Consider the following 22205-nt stretch of genomic DNA (forward strand, 5'->3'; position numbering starts at 1 on the left):
TATTAAGTCTAGTAGCTTTTTGATGGAGTCTCTAGGGTTTTGTATGTATAATATCATGTCGTCTGCAAATAAGGACAGTTTTACTTCCTCTTTTCCAATTTGGATGCCTTTTATTTCTTCTTCTTGCCTAATTGCAATGGCTAATATTTCCAGTACTATGTTGAACAGGAGTGGTGAGAGTGGGCAACCTGTCTTGTTCCTGTTCTTAGGGGAAATGGTGTTAGTTTTTGTCCATTGAGTATGATGTTGGCTGTGGGCCTGTCATATACGGCTTTTATTATATTGAGGTATGATCCTTCTACTCCCACCTTGCTGAGAGTTTTTATCAAAAATGGGTGTTGGATTTTGTCGAATGCTTTTTCTGCATCAATTGATATAACCATGTGGTTTTTTTCTTTCAATTTGTTTATGTGATGTATCATGTTTATTGATTTGCGGATATTGTACCATCCTTGCATCCCTGGAATAAATCCTACTTGGTCATGGTGTATGATCTTTCTGATGTACTGCTGGATCCGATTTGCTAAGATTTTGTTGAGGATTTTGGCATCTATGTTCATAAGGGATATTGGCCTGTAATTCTCTTTCATTGTGTCATCTTTACCTGGTTTTGGTATTAGGGTGATGCTGGCTTCATAGAATGAGCTTGGAAGTGTTCCTTCCTCTTGAATTTTTTGTAGTAGTCTGAGGAGGATAGGTTTTAGCTCTTCCTTGAATGTTTGGTAAAACTCCCCTGTGAAGCCGTCTGGTCCTGGGCTTTTGTTTGCTGGAAGCTTTTTGATGACTGCTTCAATTTCTTCCATAGTTATTGGCCTATTAAGATTTTTAGATTCTTCCTGATTGAGTTTTGGAATGTTGTATTTTTCTAGGAATTTGTCCATTTCCTCCAGGTTGTCTAGTTTGTTGGAGTAGAACTGTCCATAGTATTTTTTAACAATCATTTGTATTTCTGTGGGGTCTGTTGTTATTTCGCCTCTATCATTTCTGATTTTGTTTATTTGGGTCCTCTCTCTTTGCTTCTTGGTGAGCCTGGCTAGAGGTTTGTCAATCTTGTTTATCCTTTCAAAGAACCAGCTCTTGTTTTCATTGATTTTCTGTATTATTTTTTTGGTCTCTATGTCATTTATTTCTGCTCTAATCTTTATTATCTCCTTCCTTCCGCTCGCTCTGGGGTTTTCTTGTTGCTCTCTTTCTAATTCTTTGAGTTGAAGAGTTAGATGATTTACTACCATTTTTTCTTGTTTTTTGAGATAGGCCTGTAGAGCTATAAACTTCCCTCTCAGGACTGCTTTCATTGTGTCCCATAGGTTTTGGATTGTTGTATTTTCATTGTCATTAGTTTCCAAGATGTTTTTAATTTCTTCTTTGATGTCATTGGTAACCCAATCAATATTTAATAACGTGCTATTCAGCTTCCAAGTGTTTTAGTATTTTGGATTGTTGTTATTGTAGTTTATTTCTAATATTATGCCATCGTGGTCTGAGAAGATGCTTTTTATGATTTCAGTCTTCTTGAATTTGGGGAGACTTTGCTTGTGACCCAATATGTGGTCTATTTTTGAATCTGTCCCATGAGCACTTGAGTAGAATGTATATTCCGCGGCTTTGGGGTGAAGTGTTCTGAAGATGTCTATTAAGTCCATCTGATCTAGTGAGTCATTTAGGATTGCTGTTTCTTTGCTGATTGTTTGTCTAGAGGACTTATCCAGTGATGTCAGTGGTGTATTAAAGTCCCCTACTATGATTGTATTGTTGTCGATCTCTACTTTGATATCTTCCAGGAGTTTTTTTTTTTATGTATTTGGGTGCTCCTGCATTGGGTACATATATGTTTACCAGGGTTATATCTTCTTGTTGTATTGATCCCTTTAGTATTATGAAGTGGCCTTCCTTACCTCTTGTTATGGCCTTCACTTTGAGGTCTATTTTGTCCGATATAAGTATTGCTACCCCAGCTTTCTTTTCCTTTCCATTTGCCTGAAAGATATTTTTCCATCCCTTCACTTTCAGTCTGTGTGAGTCCCTTCTAATGAGGTGGGTCTCTTGTAGACAGCAGATGTATGGGTCATGTTTTTTTTATCCATTCAGCCACTCGATGTCTTTTGGTTGGAGCATTTAGTCCGTTTACGTTTAAAGTTATTATTGAAAGGTACTTGTTTGTAGCCATTTCTTTTTTTGTGTGGCTGTTTTCTTTCTGAGCTTTTTATTTCTTCTTTTTACACCAGTCCCTTTAGCATTTCTTGCATTGCTGGCTTGGTGGTGATAAACTCCCTTTCTAGTGAATGTCTTGAGCATTTAAAAAGTTCTCTCCTCTTTGACTGATAGGAATTCCACTATCTCCCAACCCTGTGTGAACTCTGGGAATTGTTTAGCTTCTAGTTTTTTAGATACTACATTTTGGCTAGTTTTCTAGAATTCTACTTAACACATGACCAGAATTAAATTCAAAGACTTGAAGGGATCTTTATGAAGATTTCTAGAACTTTCTTTTTTCTGGATGGTTCCCTGGTATGCTGTCCTGCAAATTTCAGGTCCTTGGGCCTCCCCAACTTTTTATCTATGTTCTTTTCATTTGAGTAAGATAGTTTTACTTGATTTTTCCCTACCTATGCTCTAGTCTGGAAATTGCTTCCAAATAAAAAGCTGAGGTAATCATAAGGCTGATCTTGTTTGATTCTCTTCCCTCAGGCATCACAGTTCTGCTCTGTTACATATAGTTTCTGTAGTGTTATGGTTGTTTATGCAGGCACGAAGATACTGTACCAGATACTTCTATATGAAAGAAGTTATTTTCATTAAGTTTAAGATAAAAACTTAATCCTCAGAAGGTTATTGGAAGCTCTGCGTTTATGATGAGGATATTTTGACTGTTGGACCATGTAATAGAATGGGTGATTGATTTCATTATCCTCCTTCATAAAAGCTATTATCTGTAGAACCTTTCTTTTGGGCATCTTACTTTGAAATTCAAGTTTCCAGAATTCAGATCTCTTTTTGGTTAAATGTTTCCAGAAGATAAACTTTCCATTTTTCTCTAAGGGCAGCTCAACTATTCTCCAATTTTATTTTATTTTATTTTTTTGCTATTTAACCATATTCTGAGGATAGTTCTCTTAATTTTTTATATCTTCAGAATTAGTTTTTTCATTCATTTTTATATCTTTTTAATTAGTTTCTTTATTTTTTTTTGCTCTCCTAAACTTTTTTCTTTTTTCTTTTTTTAGTTTTATTGCTTAAAGCATTACAAAGGGTATTACATATGTCTCCTTTTTTCCCCCACCCTTGACAATCCCCTGGCCTCCCCTACCCCCCAGTGTCTTATGACCATTGGTTATGCTTATATGCATGCATATAAGTCCTTCAGTTGATCTCTTAGCCCCCCTCCTTCTGCCCCCCTACCCTCCCCGGCCTTCCCGCTGCAGTTTGACAGTCTGTTTGAGGCAGTTCTGCCTCTGTATCTATTTTTGTTCAAAAGTTTATAATGGTCTTTATTAGTTGGAAAATAGTTTAACCTTGGGGGTTATTTTAATGGAAAAACCCATGAAGAGATCAGGACAGAAGTTTCTAAGCTTCGGCTTTTAAAAATATATATATTTTTATTGATTTCAGAGAGGAAGGGAGAGGGAGAGAAAGATGGAAACATCAATGATGAGAGAGAATCATTGATCGGCTGCCTCCTGCACGCCCCCTACTAGGGATCGAGCCCACAACTTGGGCATGTGCCCTTGACTGGAATCGAACCCAGGACCCTTCAGTCTGCAGGCTGACGCTCTATCAACTGAGCCAGAACAGCTAGGGCAGCTTTGGCTTTTTAACTTGTATAATTGATTCTGTCATTTCATGACACTTGACACCTAATTGTGTCTAATTGGTGAGTTATGCTTTTGTGTGCAGGTGTAAGTAGAAGCTTGAATGCTATTCCTGTTGAATTGTGAGAGAGAGTGCTAGATCTAAAACATACCATAAACACAAAGAGATAGGAAACAGCCCAGCCATTGTGATTCAGTGGATTGAGTGTTGTCCCATGTACCAAGAGATCACTGACTCCATTCCCAATTAGAGTACATACCTGTGTTGTGGGCTCGAGGGCATGCAGGAGGCAGCCAATCAAGGTTTCTCTCTCATTGATGTATCTGTCTCTCCCTCTCCCTTCCTCTCTTTCCAAAAATATAAATAAAAACATATTTAATTAAAAAAAGAGATAAGAAATACAGAGGCTCAAATATAACTGATGCTTATTTTGTCTTTCTTCTGACAGTGAGAGGTATGTGAAACCCAGAGCTAGAGAGGCAGCCTTCTCCAAAGAGTCTTCTGGGGACCCAGGATCCTTCTATCCTGTGGTTCTGCCAGCCCCAGGGCGATGTCCTGGTCTGTGTGGTTGAAGTTCTTGTCTCCACATCATGTTCCAGTCTGTGGGAACGGGGGTTGTGGACGTCCTGGGAAAGCGCCCTTGTCTTTGATCTGATGAGCCAGAAGTGTTACCTATTACTTTTTCTTGCATCCCTTTCATCAACACTAAAACAACATTGTTATCCCTACCTCCAGGAAAGGCTAGGGAAAATGGCATCAAACTGGGTGCATGTGGCTTGACTAAAATTCGAGAGGATCTACTATGAAAGAGAAGGCGGAGGGGCTCCAAGGACACTAATGCTCTTTGCCCCAGTCCAATATTCTTAGTTACAAATAATCATATGTAACAGGAAAGTATTAATCATCTTTGCCCACTGAAAAATCAACCATTGGAGATGTCAATAAATTATAAATATGTCCTGGTTTTGGTTTTAGATGGCCCACAGTGACCCACGTGCCAGGTAGCATTCTACGCCAATCTTGAATGCCAACAGGAAGTCACGGGACAGTAAACTCTTCCAGGATCATAACTGGGCTGTTGGAGTAACGTGGAAAAGAAGAAAAAAAGAATCAAAACCATGACAAAAGTAAATAGAGCCCGGTCCACCTCCCCCCCGGATGGAGGCTGGGGCTGGATGATTGTGGCTGGCTGTTTCCTCGTCACCATCTGTACCCGGGCAGTAACCAGGTTAGTGGCATTTTCTTCTTGATTTATTAAGATGATCTGGTTATTTTTGTTGTTGTTGTTCTAAGTCTGCTTCGTTCTATTTCTGAACCTGCCATTGTGAAAATGTGTGTGTGTGTGTGTGTGTATTTTCTTTGCTCAGACATCTTTTTCTTTGTGAGGAATGTGATTTTCTGACACTTAAAAAAGTTCTGTATTGTGGTCTCTTTGATAATATCTGACACATAAACCTGAAGTGTTAGGGCATTTTTAGACCAAATATGTGGCTATTCCAGCCACCTGTCTTCATACACAGCTCATCCCAGAAAGGAAAAACATATAAGGCTAAAATAGTCCTTGAAAACCTCTTGACTTACTAAGTACTGAGCCCTTAGAAGCTTAAAACCTTCATTTAAGTTCTTTCGCTTCATATTGCATTTGGCTGTGTGTTTGGTGGTGGAGGCTGAGGTCTAGGTTGAAGACGAGAGCAGCAGCATAAATACATGGATTCTCTCCTTATTTACTCATATCTCCTTCTCTCTCTTTTTATTTTTCACATGTTTATATTCGGAGAAAGTTTCTTTTTTGGTTTTTAAATTTTGTTTTTAATTATAGTTTACATTCAATATTGTGTTGTATTAGTTTGAGGTGCACAGCATAAAAAATATGGGCTGCTTCACGAATTTACATGTCATCCTTGCACAGGGGCCATGCTAATCTTCTCTGTATTGTTCCAATCTTAGTATTTGTGCTGCTGAAGTGAGCACCTCTCTCTCTTTTTCTTTTATCCCAGGGCATAGTGTTGAAAGTGCTTAAGTTAAACGTGTACACACTGAGACTCATTAGAACAAATACATACTTGAAATCTGCAGGTGCCAGCTCTTTCCTCTACAGGTGCTCCCATTCAAATTGCACTCTGTTCTCCTCTGGCAGCTCACCCGTGGAAGCAAAAGAAAGCAGTTTGCACTAATAACTTTATTTGATGGCATCCTATATAATAAAAGCATAATATGCAAATTGACCGAATGGTGGAATGACCAGTCACTATGATGTGCACTGACCACCAGGGGGCAGACGCTCAACGCAGGAGCTGCACCCTGACAGTCAGTATGCTCCCACAGGGGGAGTGCCACTCAGCCAGAAGCTGGACTCATGGCTGGCAAGCTCAGCAGTGGTGGCAGGAGCCTCTCCAGCCTCTGCTTCAGGAGGGCGGTAAGGAGCAACAGGTCCCAGACTGTGAGAGCCCCAAACTGTGAGAGGGTTGTCTGACTGCAAGAGGGATGTCTAAGCCAGCAAGCGGACATCCCCCAAGGGGTCTCAGACTGCGAGAGGGTACAGGCCGAGCTGAGGGACCCCCCGCCCCAACCAGTTCACAAATCTTGTGCACTGGGCCTCTAGTCATTAATAAAAGCATTGATGTTACCTTCATAACAAACACATAATGCAGGAAAGAAGCAGGATGTTTGTTTTTGCCACAATAAAAGCTGATTAATTATGTGTCATAATACACTGTAGATTTGCTTAAGATTATACAATTGGGCTGAAACCGGTTTGGCTCAGTGGATAGAGCGTCGGCCTGTGGACTGAAAGGTCCCAGGTTCGATTCCGGTCAAGGGCATGTACCTTGGTTGCGGACACATCCCCAGTAGGGGGTGTGCAAGAGGCAGCTGATCGTTGTTTCTCTCTCATCGATGTTTCTAACTCTCTATCTCTTTCCCTTCCTCTCTGTAAAAAATCAATAAAATATCTTTTAAAAAAAAGATTATACAGTTGGGGTTGAGTTTGATATTGCTTCCACTGTATTATGGATCTTGTGTTTTGGGTGTGAGGAGGTCATAGAATTAAAAGGAATCTCTGGCATCTTGGTTCTTACGTGTGGAAGCTCCCATCATCCTATGATGGGAAAGTTCTGGAAGTGAGCTCAGTGCTTCATAAGAAGGGCTGCTGGAAGCCAGGAGAGAGGATTGTGGCTGGCAGCAAAGGCCTGCTATCCGAGGTTCCTGGGAGAGGCGGAGGGGAGGATACCTGAGCAGAATAAGCTCAGAGGAAGAAAAGTGTGAAGACTCAGCCAGATCAGAATCTAAATGTCATGAACCAGGAAGCAGCCAAGAGAACTGGAGATGGACAAGGAAAGTAGCCTGCAGGGTGATTTGTTAGTTCAGAGAACCAGTGCCTGTCGGGCAATTAAATTTTTCTTCCCCCCCCCCCCCCAGTTTTACTGAGAAATAATTGACGTACATCACTGTGTAAGTTTAAGGCATACAGCATGATGGTTTTATTTCCATATGTTGTGAAATGATGACAACACTTTCAGCTAGCACCCACTTCTCATAGAGATACAATTAAAAAAAGGAAAAATAGGAAAATCAGATTTTCTCCTTGTGATGAGAATTCTTTAGGATTTACTTTTTAAACAACTTCCCTATATCATACAGCAGTGTTAGCTATAGTCATCATGTTGTTCAATACATCCCTAGTACCTGTTTATTGTATAACTGGAAGTTGTACCTTTTAACCACCATCCTCCACCTACCCCTTCCCCCACTTTCCACCTCTGGTAACTACAAGGCTAATCCCTTTTTCTATTAGTTTGGTTTTTGTTTGTTTGTTTTTAAGATTCCACATATAAGTGAGATCATACAGTATTTGTCTTTCCCTTTCTGACTTGTTTCACCTAGCATATGCCTTTAAAGTCCATTCATGTCACAAATGATAGGATTTCTTAATTTTGTTATGGCTGAATAATATTCCATTATATATATGTACGTATATATACTTCTTTATCCATTCATCTGTTGATGGACACAGATTGGTTGCATGTGCATGTCTTAGCTATTGTAAATAATGCTGCTATGAATATGGGGTTGCTGATAACTCTTCAAGCTAGTGTTTTTATTTCCTTAGGATATATTCCCAGCAGTAGAATAGCTGGATCACATGGTAGTTCTGTTTTTAATATTGTGAGGATCCTCCATACTGTTTTCCATAGTGGCTGTATCAGTTTATAATGCCAGCAACAGTGCACAAGGGTTCCCTTTTCTCCAGCATTTTTTTTATCGCTTGTATTTAGATGATGGCCATTTTAACTGTGTGAGTGATATCTCATTGTGGTTTTGATTTGCATTTCCCTAATGACTAGTGATGTTGAGCATGTTTTCATGTACCTGTTCGCCTTTTGCATATCTTCTTTGGTGAAATGTCTACTTAGGTCCTTTGCCCATTTTTAAATTGGGTTATTTGTTTTTTTACTATTGAGTTGAATGAATTATTTATGTTTTAGATATTAATCCTTTATCAGATATATGATTTGCAAATATTTTTCCTCATTTCATGAGTTGTCTTTTCACTTTGCTGATGGCTTCTTTTGCTGTGCAGAGCTTTTTAGTTTGATATAGTCCCCCTTGTTTGATTTTTATTTTGTTATTTGTGCTTTAGGTGCCATATAAAAAAAGAATCATTACCAACACTCATGTCAAGGAGCTTTATCCTTATGTTTTCTGCTAGGAATTTCATGATTTCAGGTCTTACATTTAAGTCTCTAATCCATTTCAGGTTAAATTTTTTGTGAGTGATATGGGTTCATTTTCTTTTCTTTTCTTTTTTTCATTCTTATACATGTGAATATCCAATTATCCCAGCACCATTGAAGAGACTGTCTTTTCTCCATTGAGTATTCTTGGCTCCCTTGTCAATTATTAGTTGACCATATATGCTTAGGTTTATTTCTGGGCTTTCAATTCTATTCTATTGATCTATTTGTCCATTTTTATGCCAGCACCATACTGTTTTGATGATTATAGCTTTATAGTATAGCTTGAAATCAGGAAGTGTGATACTTTCTGTTTTGTTTTTCTTTCTCAAGATTCTTTGCTATTCGGAGTTCTTGTAATTAACCATTTTTCAAAATAAAAATTTCTTTGTCTCTTTGTCTTCATCTCCATCTCTGTCTCTGTATGCCTCCCCCACCTCTGTGTGTGTATATCCATATGTTTCTGATTATATAAGAAAGCATGTTCATTGTAAAATAATTCAAAATGCAGAATAAAATTAAAAATGAAATAATTTATTATCGCACAATTCACATATAATGACTGGGTAGTTTTTAGTTTATATGTTTTCAGGTGTTTTTTTTTAATTTACATAAATATGTATTTATAAAAATAAGCCCTTACTATACAAACTATTTTGTAAATTGCTTTTTAATTTAATATTATATTGTGAATTTATTTCCAAATCAAAACAGATCAAACCATCATTTTTAATCCTTAATAATATTTTATTATTATTATAATTATTATTGTTATTATTATTAGAGAGAGTGAAAGGGAGGGGGAGAACAAGAGAGGGAGAAACATTGATGTAAGGGAGACACTTGGATTGGTTGCTTCCTGCACGTACCCCTGACCAGCCTACAATTGAGGTACATGCCTTTGATTGGAATTGAACTGGAAACCCTTCAGTCTGCAGCTGACACTCTAACCACAGAGACAACCGGCTAGGGCAATATTTCATTTTTTGGTATTCCAAAATTTATTTAACCAGTCCCTTATTAATGGACAAAGAGGTTGGTTATATTTGACTATTATGAAGAGTTCTCCAGAATATTTTTTATGTGTATCTAATTTCATCTTCTTCATCGGCATCTGTTTATTACCTTTGGTTAAAATCTAGACATGAGCCCTGGCTGAGTGGTTCAGTTGGCTGGAGCATTGTTCTTTACATGGAAAGGTTACCAGTTTTGATTCCTAATCAGGGCATATACCCAGGCTGTGAGTTTGATCCCCAGTATGGAGAGCAACCGATTGATATTTCTCTCTCTCCCTCTAAAATCAATAAAAACATATTTATGAGTGAGGATAAAAAAAAACCCGAAAACCTAGAAATGAAATTGCTGGGTGATGTATAACTCTTTATTGTTAAACTAGAGGCCCAATGCACAAAATTCGTGCAAGGGCTTTGGCCCTTGCTGCTGCAGTGGCCACCTTTGCCTCGGCCCCCGCCCGCCACAGCTTTGTCCTGTATAATTAGCATATTACACTTTTATTATTATAGATTTTAACTTATATAACAACCTCTTACATGTTACAGATGTAAGTTAAATATTAAGATGAATAAAAGTACATGTTTTTGACCTGCCATCTTTTTCATAAGATTTTCCCTACAGCAGTGATCTTCATATCTACTTGGCTTCAGCAGCCCCTCCAGTGAATGAACACTTGTTCTTATCCTTTAGAATGGGTCAATGGTCAGCTTCTGATTTCCCACTTATTATGGTCCAGGAGAGTACCACTGAAAACCAATTTAAACCCATGGAACAGTTGATGGAACTAAAACTTTAAGCTCTGATTCAAATTCATGTTCATTCTTTTTTTTTTTTTTTTTTGTATAACATACTTGCACTGTATTTTTCAGATGTATTTCAGTTTTTTTTGTGGAGTTCCAGACATACTTCACTCAGGATTATGCACAAACAGCGTGGATCCATTCCATTGTAGACTGTATGACCATGCTCTGTGGTAAGTATCACTTACCAAGGATAGACAGCTACTACCTACTGGCAAATTGTACATGACAATGACCTTCTACTGCCTTTGATTACCAAGTTTTCTTAGTAGAAAGACTATGGTAAAAATTGGCTAAGATGAAAAGAAAAGGTCGATCCTACCTTCAGCCAAACCCAGCCAGACATGCTCTTGGAATTAATGGTCTTGGCTGATGTCAGATGGAACAGGCAGTGAATAACTGAGGAGGACACATTCCATTTGGTTCTTCTATATGAGGAGGACTTGGGCATCATAGGAATTACCTGATTTTGGAAGTAGCTAACCATACGGTGTATGCGTGGCTTCTTTCTTCCAAATGCTGTGATCCCTTCATTCTCCAGTCATGTAAGTCCTTGGATAGCACCGTGAGCCATTTCTATAGGATCCCCTTAAGTGAGTGCACACCATATGTGCATTGTTTCTCAAGTCTTGTTTTCATTCCATTTCCTTCCCAGAGATTTCAAACTTTGTCTCATAGATTTCATCATTTTTCATGCATAAATCTTCATTCTTAAGAGAAGGAATAGGGAAGGATAGGATGGTGCAATCCTGAGATAAATACATTCACCATAGCTGTCATTTCATTCAATATATAGGGTAAGTAGAGTGTTCTCAAAATAAATGGAACTTCTCACTCCATATATTTAGTAAAGGAAAGCTAACTTTGAGGGTTTTTTTTTAAAAAAAAATTCAAACCAAAGTTGTTCAATTAATAGCTTAGAGAGTTTCTGAGATTGAGTCAAATTGGTAGAACCTATTTGCAGGCTAGACCCATTTAATCCTTTTATTGAGATGAATCCTGAGTATTTTAGAAAATTGCTCTTTCCAGGCCATGTCTTTGTGGTAAAGGGAAATATTATATTATTTAGTAACTTATAAATGATGTCACCTGATTCCATTCTAGGTACTAGTTCACATTTGTTTTTTTAATGTACATACTCAGGAATCAGTTCAATTATTCTGAAATTTATTTCCTTGGTTAGAAGGAATTTGAGAGCAAACCTGAAAGGCAGGTTTCAGGGGAAGGCTAAATTGACTCTTTCTACCAATAACACTGGAAGGTCTTAAGGGATAAAAAAAAAATATCTCTGGGTTTTCTATCTTGTGTGTATATATTTTATTTATTTATTTATTTATTTATTTATTTACCGGTGAGACAATCACTGAGTCTTCAGGGTCACATTAGTCACAGTGTTTGCATAAGCAAGTCAAGAGAGCAATGTTTGTCTTTCTTAAAGGATACAGGTGACTCATTTCCCTCACTGTTATCTTTTGGAGACTATTCATAATCCCCAAAAGAGAAATAAATGAACTTCAGTGACCAATATGGTCACAATGACCACATGAGACATTGAGCCAAAGTAGGGTCATGTTAGCATGACCTTAAGTATGCAGCATATTTAAATTCCATGCAAGGATTCAAGGCCTGTTGTACCCAATTGCTTACCTGGCAACATTGGTTGAGTATAGAGGATGAACAAGAGGTTGCAGAATCACATCTAAGACGCTCTTTGGGGACATAACTGCTCTATAATAAACAGAGAAGTTAACAGTTTTCATTGAATTTGGTTAAAATGTTGTCACTTTTCCAATAACCGTAGCAGCAGCTGTTGGGAAAATTAGACATACTTTTAGGAGATTTGCTCATTCCTGTTCTCCAGAGGTTCTATATACAGCCAGCCACTGTTTTAACTGGATAGCAGACATCAATCAGGCTGATGACTGATTCTGTCATGTACATTTGAATCAGGCCTAAATTTCAACTTGATCAATAAAAAAAATTATACCCCACTGGTACTCAGAGAACTGGCTCTTCGGATCTCGTTACTAGAAGTACTGGTGTCAGCATGAATTGTTCCTTAGAAAGAAATTCACATGCGTTCCTTACCCATCCTCCCTGCCATCAGAAGCCAGAGGAATAGTGATATAACCCTGAACTTGGTATCAGGTGCCCTGAGCTACACTTCTTGGTGATCTTGGGCATGTCATATTCCCTTGGGCTGCAATTTCTCATTGGCCTCTCCTAGCTTTAATTAATATTTTATAAACCTGGAAATTGGCACAATGCTGACGCATTGTTAAACCACAAATAGAGCGAGGTCAACCAAAATGTTACCATGGTTGTGAGCATTTTCTTAGATTTTTCTGGGTGTCAATTTCTCATCCAGAGATCTCTGAAAGCCTGAATACAGTGCCAGATTGTGACATTTGTCTATCATCTCTCTCCCTGGCCTTTTCCTGTGGAACACTGTGTGACTGTGGGCAAGTCAGTTTCTCTCTCCTCAGTTTCCAAATCTGTAGAATGAGTTTGCAGGGTTGAGGGTGCGGGGGGAGGGATGCTTGATGCTTTAAAGGTTGGTCGTTCTCTACTCTGCCAATGCAACACCCCACCCAGCCTTTTCACCGTGCCCCCAAGGCCTTTCTGTTGACCCTATTTATTTTTGTTTTTGAAGCTCCACTTGGGAGTGTTGTCAGTAACCATTTATCCTGTCAAGTGGGAATCATGCTGGGTGGCTTGCTTGCATCTACTGGTCTCATCCTGGGCTCCTTTGCCACCAGTCTGAAGCATCTCTACCTCACTCTGGGAGTTCTTACAGGTAAGGACAACTGTACCACTTGTCTCACCCCACCCCATTCAGGAGTTGTCAACCAATCAACAGAACAATAATTCATAAATTATTCACTTTGTTAGATGCATAATTTAGCTGACCTAGCCTATGTCTAGCTACCTAGCAGTTAAACAAAAGAGCTGGAAGTGCAATTTGTTGTGCGACTGTAATGAAAATGTACCACCACTTTAATTCAGCCACGTGATAAAGGTAACTGCTGGCGTTCCCTTTGGCAGAGGTGGATGGCTGAGATTCTGTACGAAGAAGCCATGAGCTATGAGCCAGGGCAACATACATTTCCAGCAGTGATCATTCTCCCAATATCTTTGACATTAAAATACTATCTGCAGTTGACTCGAGTCACCCCTGCTTTAAAGTGAATATGATTGTCCAATAAATGGGGGTTTCCAATTTAAAAAAGAAAGCCCCTGTTGAGAATATTCTCATACTTCACATTTTCTCTCCACTTTATGGATGTACACTTTAGGGCAGTGGTTCTCAACCTTCTGGCCCTTTAAATACAGTTCCTCATGTTGTGACCTAACTATAAAATTATTTTCGTTGCTACTTCATAACTGTAATGTTGCTACTGTTATGAATTGTAATGTAAATATCTGATATGCAGGATGGTCTTAGGCGACCCCTGTGAAAAGGTCGTTCGACTGCCAAAGGGGTCGCGACCCACAGGTTGAGAACCGCTGCTTTAGGGAATCATAATGAAACTCATAGAGAAGCAACATATGTATTCCATAAGGAGAATGAGTGGGGTCAAGGTGGGGTTGGTTGGTGGGACTGGGTAGCAGTTTGCCTCATCACTCAGTAGGGTGTGGGAAGTAGCACAACTCATGTCCAGGCCCTGTGCCCAGGGGGTAGCATGATCAGGGCAATAACTGATGTAGCTCCTAGAGGGGCTATAAATCTAGCTCTGTGAGCTCAGAAAGGGATCTGTCCTATGTAACCCAAAGGGCCTGGCTGTTCAGGTGTCCAGTCATTCCAGTTGCCCAGGGACTGTCCTGGTCTTAGCACTGGGTCTCACATCTGGGACACCCCTCAGGGCCAGTTGGGATCACTGGCCACCCTACACTGCAGATGGGAACAGGAGCAGAAGGGACTTCTCCTTTTCCTTCTTTGACATTAGATGCCAAGAATTCCAGGTTTAAAGCCCTTCGGATTTTCTCGATTTAAAAGGAATAGACGCTGAAAATCTTTAAGAGGCTTTCTGCTGATCTCAAGGGGTATTTTCAAGTTACTGTGTGTCCATGTATAAAATTGGCATGATGTTTTCCAATTAAGTGAAATTACTCTGGAACTTCCGTGGGGACATAAGTATTACTTACCCCCAAATTCCAGAGTAGTCCAGACTATCAGACTTGTGTCTGCATATGCAGTGAATATTTGAGGCAATTCTCTGGATAATTTAAATTAAAAGGAGGTGTTGAGGAGAATAAGTTTCTTAGTTCAGCATTATCCTGATTGTTTTAGTTAATTGAAATTTAGTTTCATATATATTTTTTTTATTGGTTTCAGAGAGGAAGGAAAGGGAGAAAGAGAGGGAAACATCAATGATGAGAGAGAATCATTGATCAGCAGCCTCCTGCATGCCCCACACTGGGGATCAAGCCCAAAACCTGGGTATGTGCCCTGACTGGGAATCGAACCATGACCTCCTGGTTCATAGGTCGACGTTCAACCACTGAGCCACGCCGGCTGGGTGAAATTTAGTTTATGTAATAGTTTTTAAGTTCTTCATTTTGTTTGTTTGTTTTGTTTGTTTTTGTCAATCCTCACCTGAGGACATTTTTTCATTGATCTTTTAAAGAGAGTGGAAGGAAGAGAGGGGAAAAGAGAGGGGAAAAGACAGAGAGACACATCGATTGGTTGCCTCCTGCACACTCCCTGACCAGGGCCTGGGCTGGGGAGAAGCCTGCAACCAAGGTATGTGTCCTTGACTAGAATCGAACCCAGAACCCTTTGTTCCGCAGGCCAATGCTCTATCCACTGAGCCAAACCAGCTAGGGCTCATTTAATTTTTTAAAGAAGTCATATTTCCTTAAGGTTTTTCTTCCCAAGAAGAAAGTCATATACATGCTATACTTTCCAAATTGTGGATGACTGGTGAAGGGAGAGAGACTCCTTTTTAGCTTGGTGTTTTAAAAGGGGTAACAGAAGGTCAGATTCTCTTTAATGCAAATAACTTCATTCTGAGGTATTTTCTTTCTTTGGCTGTTCTTGGGCACTCACAGAGTTCTCTTTATCCCCAGGTCTTGGATTTGCACTTAGTTACTCTCCAGCTATTGCCATGGTTGGCAAGTATTTCAGCAGACGGAAAGCCCTTGCTTATGGGATTGCCATGTCGGGAAGTGGCATTGGCACCTTCATCCTGGCTCCTGTGGTCCAGCTCCTTATTGAACAGTTTTCCTGGCGGGGAGCACTACTCATTCTTGGGGGCTTCGTTTTGAATCTTTGTGTTTGCGGTGCCTTGATGCGGCCAATTACTCTTAAAGAGTACCAGACAAGTCAAGAGCCAAACCATGTCTGTAGAACTCAGAAACAAGACTTCAAGCGGACGTCTCCTTGTTCAACTTGGACTAAAGAATGGGTGCAGACCTGCCTCTGTTGCTCTTTGCAGCAGGAGTACAGTTTCTTACTGATGTCAGACTTCATTGTTTTAGCCATCTCAGTTCTGTTTATGGCTTACGGCTGTAGCCCTCTCTTTGTGTACTTGGTGCCTTATGCTTTGAGTGTTGGAGTGAGTCACCAGCAAGCTGCTTTCCTTATGTCCATACTTGGGGTGATTGACATCGTTGGCAATATCACATTTGGATGGCTAACCGACAGAAGGTAAAATTCATGAAACCACAATTGGTTCCCCATCAGGGGACTCCAAGTTGTGATTTTCCCTCATCTCCTTTCCCTGTAGGATACCTAAGTCTGAAGAATGTTAACAAGTTTTCAGGGTCTGAAGGGTCTTCTAGTCAGAGGTTGGCAAACTTTTTCTGTGAAGGGACAGATAATAAACATGTTTGGCTTTGTGGGTCATATGATCACAACTACCCAACTCTGCTGTTGTAGCCCCAAAGCACCCATAGACAATACATGAACAAAGGGAAGTGGCTATGTTCCAGTAAGTCTTCATTTATGGACACTGCATTTTGAATTTTTCATATAATTTTAATATGTCACAAGTTATTGTTCTTTAGATTTTTTCCCTCCAACTATTCAAAAATGGGAAACCATTCTTAGTTCATGGATAGGGCAAAAGCAAGTGGTGAGCTGGATTTGGCCATTGTTTGCCTCCCCTGTTCTAGATGGTTTAAGATGGTGGGTATTTCTAAATTGCCGAACACTAGGGCAACTATAAGTTCTGGTGATTGATTTAATTCCAGCCTAAGTCAAGTCAGTCCACAGGTAAGACAACTTATGGCTGGGTGTCGTGGTTTTAGTTTCCTTTGAACCACTCCAGAGACTGGCTGGCAGTGGAGAGAGGAGCAAAAGAATCCAGGCTAGGAAGGAGGACCAGGTACACCTTATCTGAGGCCACACACTTACGTTTGACAGTGCCGATAGCAAATACTTACATTATAATTGTAGGTTTAGAAACCAAAGTTATAAGAAATCTACTGAGTAGTTTTTTCAGCTAATGCTTATCAGTTTGGATTAAAGACAGCAAGCTGCTCATATTCTCTTAAATGATGGACTCTTCACACTGGAGCTATGACCTCGGAGAGCTATCATCCTGTGGCTTCTCACACATTATGTCTTTGGTAATTAATCAGGATCCAACTGCCATTCTAGTTAGGATTAATTCCACATTTTTAATGGTTAAGGCAGAGGGGGAGAACAAGGAGTACCTATCTTTATAATAAAATAACTCAATAAGAAGCAGCCTAGCGTAGGTCTGATAGAGAGGTCTCTTGTCTGAGATATACCACACCTCAATTCTTGTGCTGGCTCTGCCCTTTATTATTACTGGGACCTAGGGAAAATGGCCTAACCCTCAGGTCTGCAAGGTCTTCATCTGTAAAACGGGCCAGTGCAATATTTGCCTGTAAACCTCACAGCATTTTGGAGGCTCAAATGAGACTATGGGTAGAAAAACATTTGTAAATCATAAACTGCTGGTGTGATATTATAAATAGTGTTTGAAATAATTGGTATCATGGATGGGTTTGGAGCTACAGAGAGAAAATATTACCTCCGCTGAGGAGGTCTTGAAATAAGACTTAGTCCTAGTACAAGACCTTCATAGTCTCTGGCAAATCATTTTAATGTCTTGATATTATGGTTTTTCTCTTTATGTAACCACTTGGATTATTTTTTGAGCACAAATGTGTGGCAGATAGCCATGAGTAACACATCTGAAAGCATCTAATATGGTAGACTGCTAGAATATATTAGTATGTTGAAACGCTACAAATTATTTTATGACTATTTAGGTCCTTTGCCCATTAACTTTCCCTTTTTATAGTGAAAGAAATTGAGGTTAGAGTTAGGCAGTTAGTAGGTGATAGGACGGGATTCATTCAAACTTCTTTCTAATGAGAGCATATATTATATTCTACCACACCATGCTCCCTAGAGAGATAAATTCTTACATTTGCATATGCCAGAAGACAAATAGGAATATGCCCAAAACTGATAAAAAAATAATATTGAATATCAACTGTAATTGAAAAATAAGATTCTAAAAAAAGAAAGATAGGAAGACAACATAGATAACACTCAATGGGGAGGCCATCTCTATAAGTAACTGCCATGCTTACTGCTGTCTGGCCTGGTTCTAAAGCTTTTTGATAGAACCTGTGCACATGCACTCATTCTTATTCTTCAAATCCACAGGTGTCTGAAGAATTACCAGTATGTTTGCTACCTCTTTGCCGTGGGACTAGATGGGCTCTGCTATCTCTGCCTACCAATGCTTCAAAGTCTCCCACTGCTCGTGCCTTTTTCTTGTACTTTTGGCTACTTTGATGGTGCCTATGTGACCTTGATCCCAGTAGTGACTGCAGAAATAGTGGGGACCACCTCTTTGTCATCAGCACTCGGCGTGGTGTACTTTCTTCATGCAGTGCCATACTTGGTGAGCCCACCCATTTCAGGTAAGTTTCTAAAGAGAACCCCAAACACCTCTTCTCTTTATTGTGTTGATGTGAAAACAGTGAACTCCCACACAGAAAATGAGGGTTGGAAGTAAGTTGGGGAAGAGTGAAAGAGAAAGGGACGTAAGAGCCACCAAAACATCATGATCTCACCTATATCCTTGTTTTATAATCTTCTAACCAAGTAGGGACCTTAGCCTCCTTGGAAAGGCAACATTCCAAATTAGGGTCTTGGTTCCATTCCATGTTAATGATGAGAGCAATGGAATGGAGCAGCTGTTCAGACTTACACATTAGGTTGGGCACATTCATAGAGAAGTCTGGTGGGAGTACAGGGTTCTAATAGGAGATGGGTGGTGAGGCTGAAATGATAAGTCATAGTGAAGTATCTTGAGTGCCAGCCAAAGGAGCCCTATATTCTTTAGAGACTCTGGATAGTATTACAGTTTTTGTGCAAAGGGGTAATATAGTAAAGAGTATATTTTAGAAAATGTGATCTAGCAATTGATCTGGTCATTCAAGGGAGAAGCAGTTAGGATTCCATTCTAATAGTTCAGGAGCGAACTGATAAAGGCCTAATCTATGGCTGATACAGCCATAAAATAAGCTCTGGCAGCAAGGAGGAAGTTTTGTAAAAAAAACACACAAGCCGAAACCGGTTTGGCTCAGTGGATAGAGTGTCGGCCTGCGGACTGAAAGGTCCCAGGTTCGATTCCAGTCAAGGGCATGTACCTGGGTTGCGGGCACATCCCCAGTAGGAGATGTGCAGGAGGCAGCTGATCGATGTTTCTCTCTCATCGATGTTTCTAACTCTCTCTATCTCTCTCCCTTCCTCTCTGTAAAAAATCAATAAAATATATTTAAAAAAAAAAAAAAACACACACACACAAAAACAGCAAAAAACAATAAGAAGAAAAAAAAACCCAAATCAACTAAATTAAGCATATGAGGGTAAAGGAGAGAAAGAAGTCCAAAATCACTTAGAAAACAATGGCATGGTTAAAAGTAATAAGGAAGTTGGAGAAAGTGGCTTTGCCAAAAAAAAAATAATGAATTTAATGTTTAGACATATTGAGATGTATGAAATACCCAGCAAAATGACCAATAGAACTTTTTAGGGATGAAATCTGAGCTTTAGAGGGAGGATACAATTGACATACAGATTTGGGATTCATCAGATAAAGTATCTAGAATGTTTTGCAAACTTTAAAATGCTAAAGAAATTTAAAGCATGATGAAATAAGTGAATTCAATAAATACTTATTGCTTGTGGACACCAGCCTTGTGCTCAGCGCTGTTGCTATAGCAGCAAATGCGTCAGAACCCTGTCCCTCTTTCCCAGAGTATGTGGTCAAGACCAATTTCTCTTAGATTGAGGTCCTGGGACCACCTACATTAGAATCCCCTGATGCCTTTGTTAAAAATGCAGATTTCTTGACCATCCCTCTGTGATCTGAATCTTTGCGGGTGAGTGTCAGGAATCTAAATTCTCAGCCAGCTTTCTTGTGACAGTCCATCTCACTTGATTGAGACGAACTGGTCCAGATTAGTACCTGCCTAAATTAAAACCAAGAGAATGAAGGTCTCTGAAGACAGGCAAAAAGAAATGAGCCGAACATTTGCCTAGAAGCAAATAGGGGAATTTTTAAAAGAAGGCAGGATTTCTGCTGTAGCTGCTGTTGTGAATAGATAGTTGAGGGTTATTTTCAAACTCCAGCAAGTGCTTAAAAGCAGCAAACAAGAGGAAACTATGGCTGCAGATGAAAATTCCTGGTCAGTTTAAACTCTATGATACAGGACTATATGTTTAGTGCTTCCTGTATGAAAACTGCCCCCAAAATGTTCCTCCCTCCTCCCTTTATAGCCAGTTTTTGTTTGCTAACCTTTAGGAGCAGTGTCATTCTGTTAAAAAGTCATTGGACATGAAATGAAATTAGGATTCCTGGATCCTTTTGTCAATTAGGGCCTTTATTTGGCAAATCAGACACTGTACTTATTGCCAGGCAGTAGAAGGTTAGGTGTGGGTCCTTATTGTAATACTTCTGTTATTTAATTACCTTTAAAAATGACAACTCTCCACTCAGTTTCTTCTGTTTGGTTCAGAATGCACAAGCAAATCACAAGGTAACTAGAATATTTGAGAGCACTTTGGATTGCAGGAAAGTTTGTGGGGCTTATAACAATTTTTATATGCTATTTTTAAAAAATATATTTTTATTGATTTCAAAGAGGAAGGGATAGGAGAGAGAGAGCTAGAAACATCAATGATGAGAGAGAATCATTGATCGGCTGCCTCCTGCATGCCCCACACTGGGGATCAAGCCCGGAACCCAGGCATGCGAATTCTGATCTCCTGGTTCAACCACTGAGCCATGCTGACTAATTTTACATGCCATTTTTTAACTAATGGATTTGAAGTGGGTGAGAGGAGACAGTATATGCTTCTCTGGTGGATTTTCTTAGTGTACAAGTAAACTTTGGAGGAATTTAACTTTTTAATATAAAATAATTGCCTGCTAAAGTCTAACTTTACCCCATCGATTCTCTAATCAGTGTGGCCCATAATTTGCAAAACATATGCCCTGGTTCTCCTCAAAATTTAGAGCTGGAATAGATGTTGAGATTAACCTGTTGTAACAAGAGATAAGAGGGAAAAAAGCTGTGATAACAGAATTATGCTTTCTGAAATTTGCATTTGCAACTTCTAAAATGATCTAACATTCTGGTTTTCAAACTGGATGGAGTACAATGACTGAATCCAATTGACAATTTGGATTCTGCTTTATCCAGAAACATGTATTGAAGACAGATGGAATATTGGTGCTGGGAATACTAATAGCATTTTATATGATTCTTTTCTCTTAAAACCTTAGATAATTGATCCCAACATCAATAATTTGAATGATGCTACTTTTATCATTCTACCATATTTCATGGGATTAACAATAATAATATTTAATATTTATTTTGTGGGTACAAAGAATATGGCGCTCTTCTGGGCACTTTACATAATAACAATCCATTTTAGAAGTTTCCCTAGAAAATATAATGCATTTTCAGCTGCTGCACAATATTTTTAGGATGTTTGCTTTTTGTGTCAAGGTTATAATGGTAGTGCTAGCAATCTGTTATTATTAGCCTTAAAAATTATTAGATTTCAGAGTGTGTAAGTAATTGAATTTTCAACTCAACAATATGATTTTGCTGTTGCTTGTTACAGGATGGCTAGTGGACACGACTGGCAGCTACACAGCCGCATTTCTTCTCTGTGGATTGTCAATGATATTTAGTTCTGTGTTGCTCGGCTTTGCTAGACTTGTGAAGAAGATGAAAAAAACCCAGGTGCGGATCCTTGCCAAAGAATCTGATGCCAAACTGCAGCTATGGACCAACGGATCGGTGGCTTATTCTGTAGCAAGTGAATTAGATCAGAAAGACCGGGAATCTGTGGCTATTGCTGTGCCTGGTTACAATCCCACATGACCAATGGCTTTGAGCTTGGGAATCTGCAGGGCTAAGAGAGGTGGGACCACTGGCTTATACCTGTTTCTAAAGCATTTTTATTTTGGCAGAAGCATTGCCTTCCAAGGAAATTATTATTGTTGTTTTGTTCACATATTTATAGGGGGAAATAGCAAGTAACAAAGCAAACTGGACTGGCTCAGAGTTTCCTCCTTTGGGATTTGCACTCACAATGGAACTCACATCTTTCAGGCAGTGAGCATCACTCCATAGAGAATGTTAGAACATAGCTGATGTAGTTAGCTGTAATTAGGGGTAATTTCAAGGCATGAACAAAGAAGATGACACTGGGCAGCAGCTTTGTCTCAAACCCTCTGGGCCTCCACCTTCCTTCTTCAGTTAGAAGGTGAAGAGAATCATTGACATGTAGGTTTGTCTACTTTATACTGTGTGAAGGAAGGGACCAGCTGAGGTATGG

At 39.4% G+C, this 22205-nt stretch overlaps 1 protein-coding gene and 1 non-coding gene across 2 annotated transcripts; one reads left to right on the plus strand and one right to left on the minus strand.

The window, feature by feature from the left end:
- Positions 1-4834: 4834 nt before the first annotated feature.
- Positions 4835-21748, plus strand: SLC16A12 (solute carrier family 16 member 12). Its single transcript, XM_023760475.1, is given in 7 exon segments — positions 4835-4918; positions 4920-5038; positions 10427-10530; positions 13011-13154; positions 15428-16007; positions 18006-18265; positions 21486-21748. Coding segments are annotated over 7 exon segments (1554 nt in total).
- LOC111827552 lies at positions 5675-5781 on the minus strand. The gene has a single exon (XR_002831177.1). It is a non-coding gene; the product is annotated as a U6 spliceosomal RNA (small nuclear RNA).
- Positions 21749-22205: the final 457 nt, after the last annotated feature.

Source organism: Myotis lucifugus, unplaced genomic scaffold, assembly GCF_000147115.1.
Source record: "Myotis lucifugus unplaced genomic scaffold, Myoluc2.0 scaffold_184, whole genome shotgun sequence".
Classification (NCBI taxonomy): domain Eukaryota; kingdom Metazoa; phylum Chordata; class Mammalia; order Chiroptera; family Vespertilionidae; genus Myotis; species Myotis lucifugus.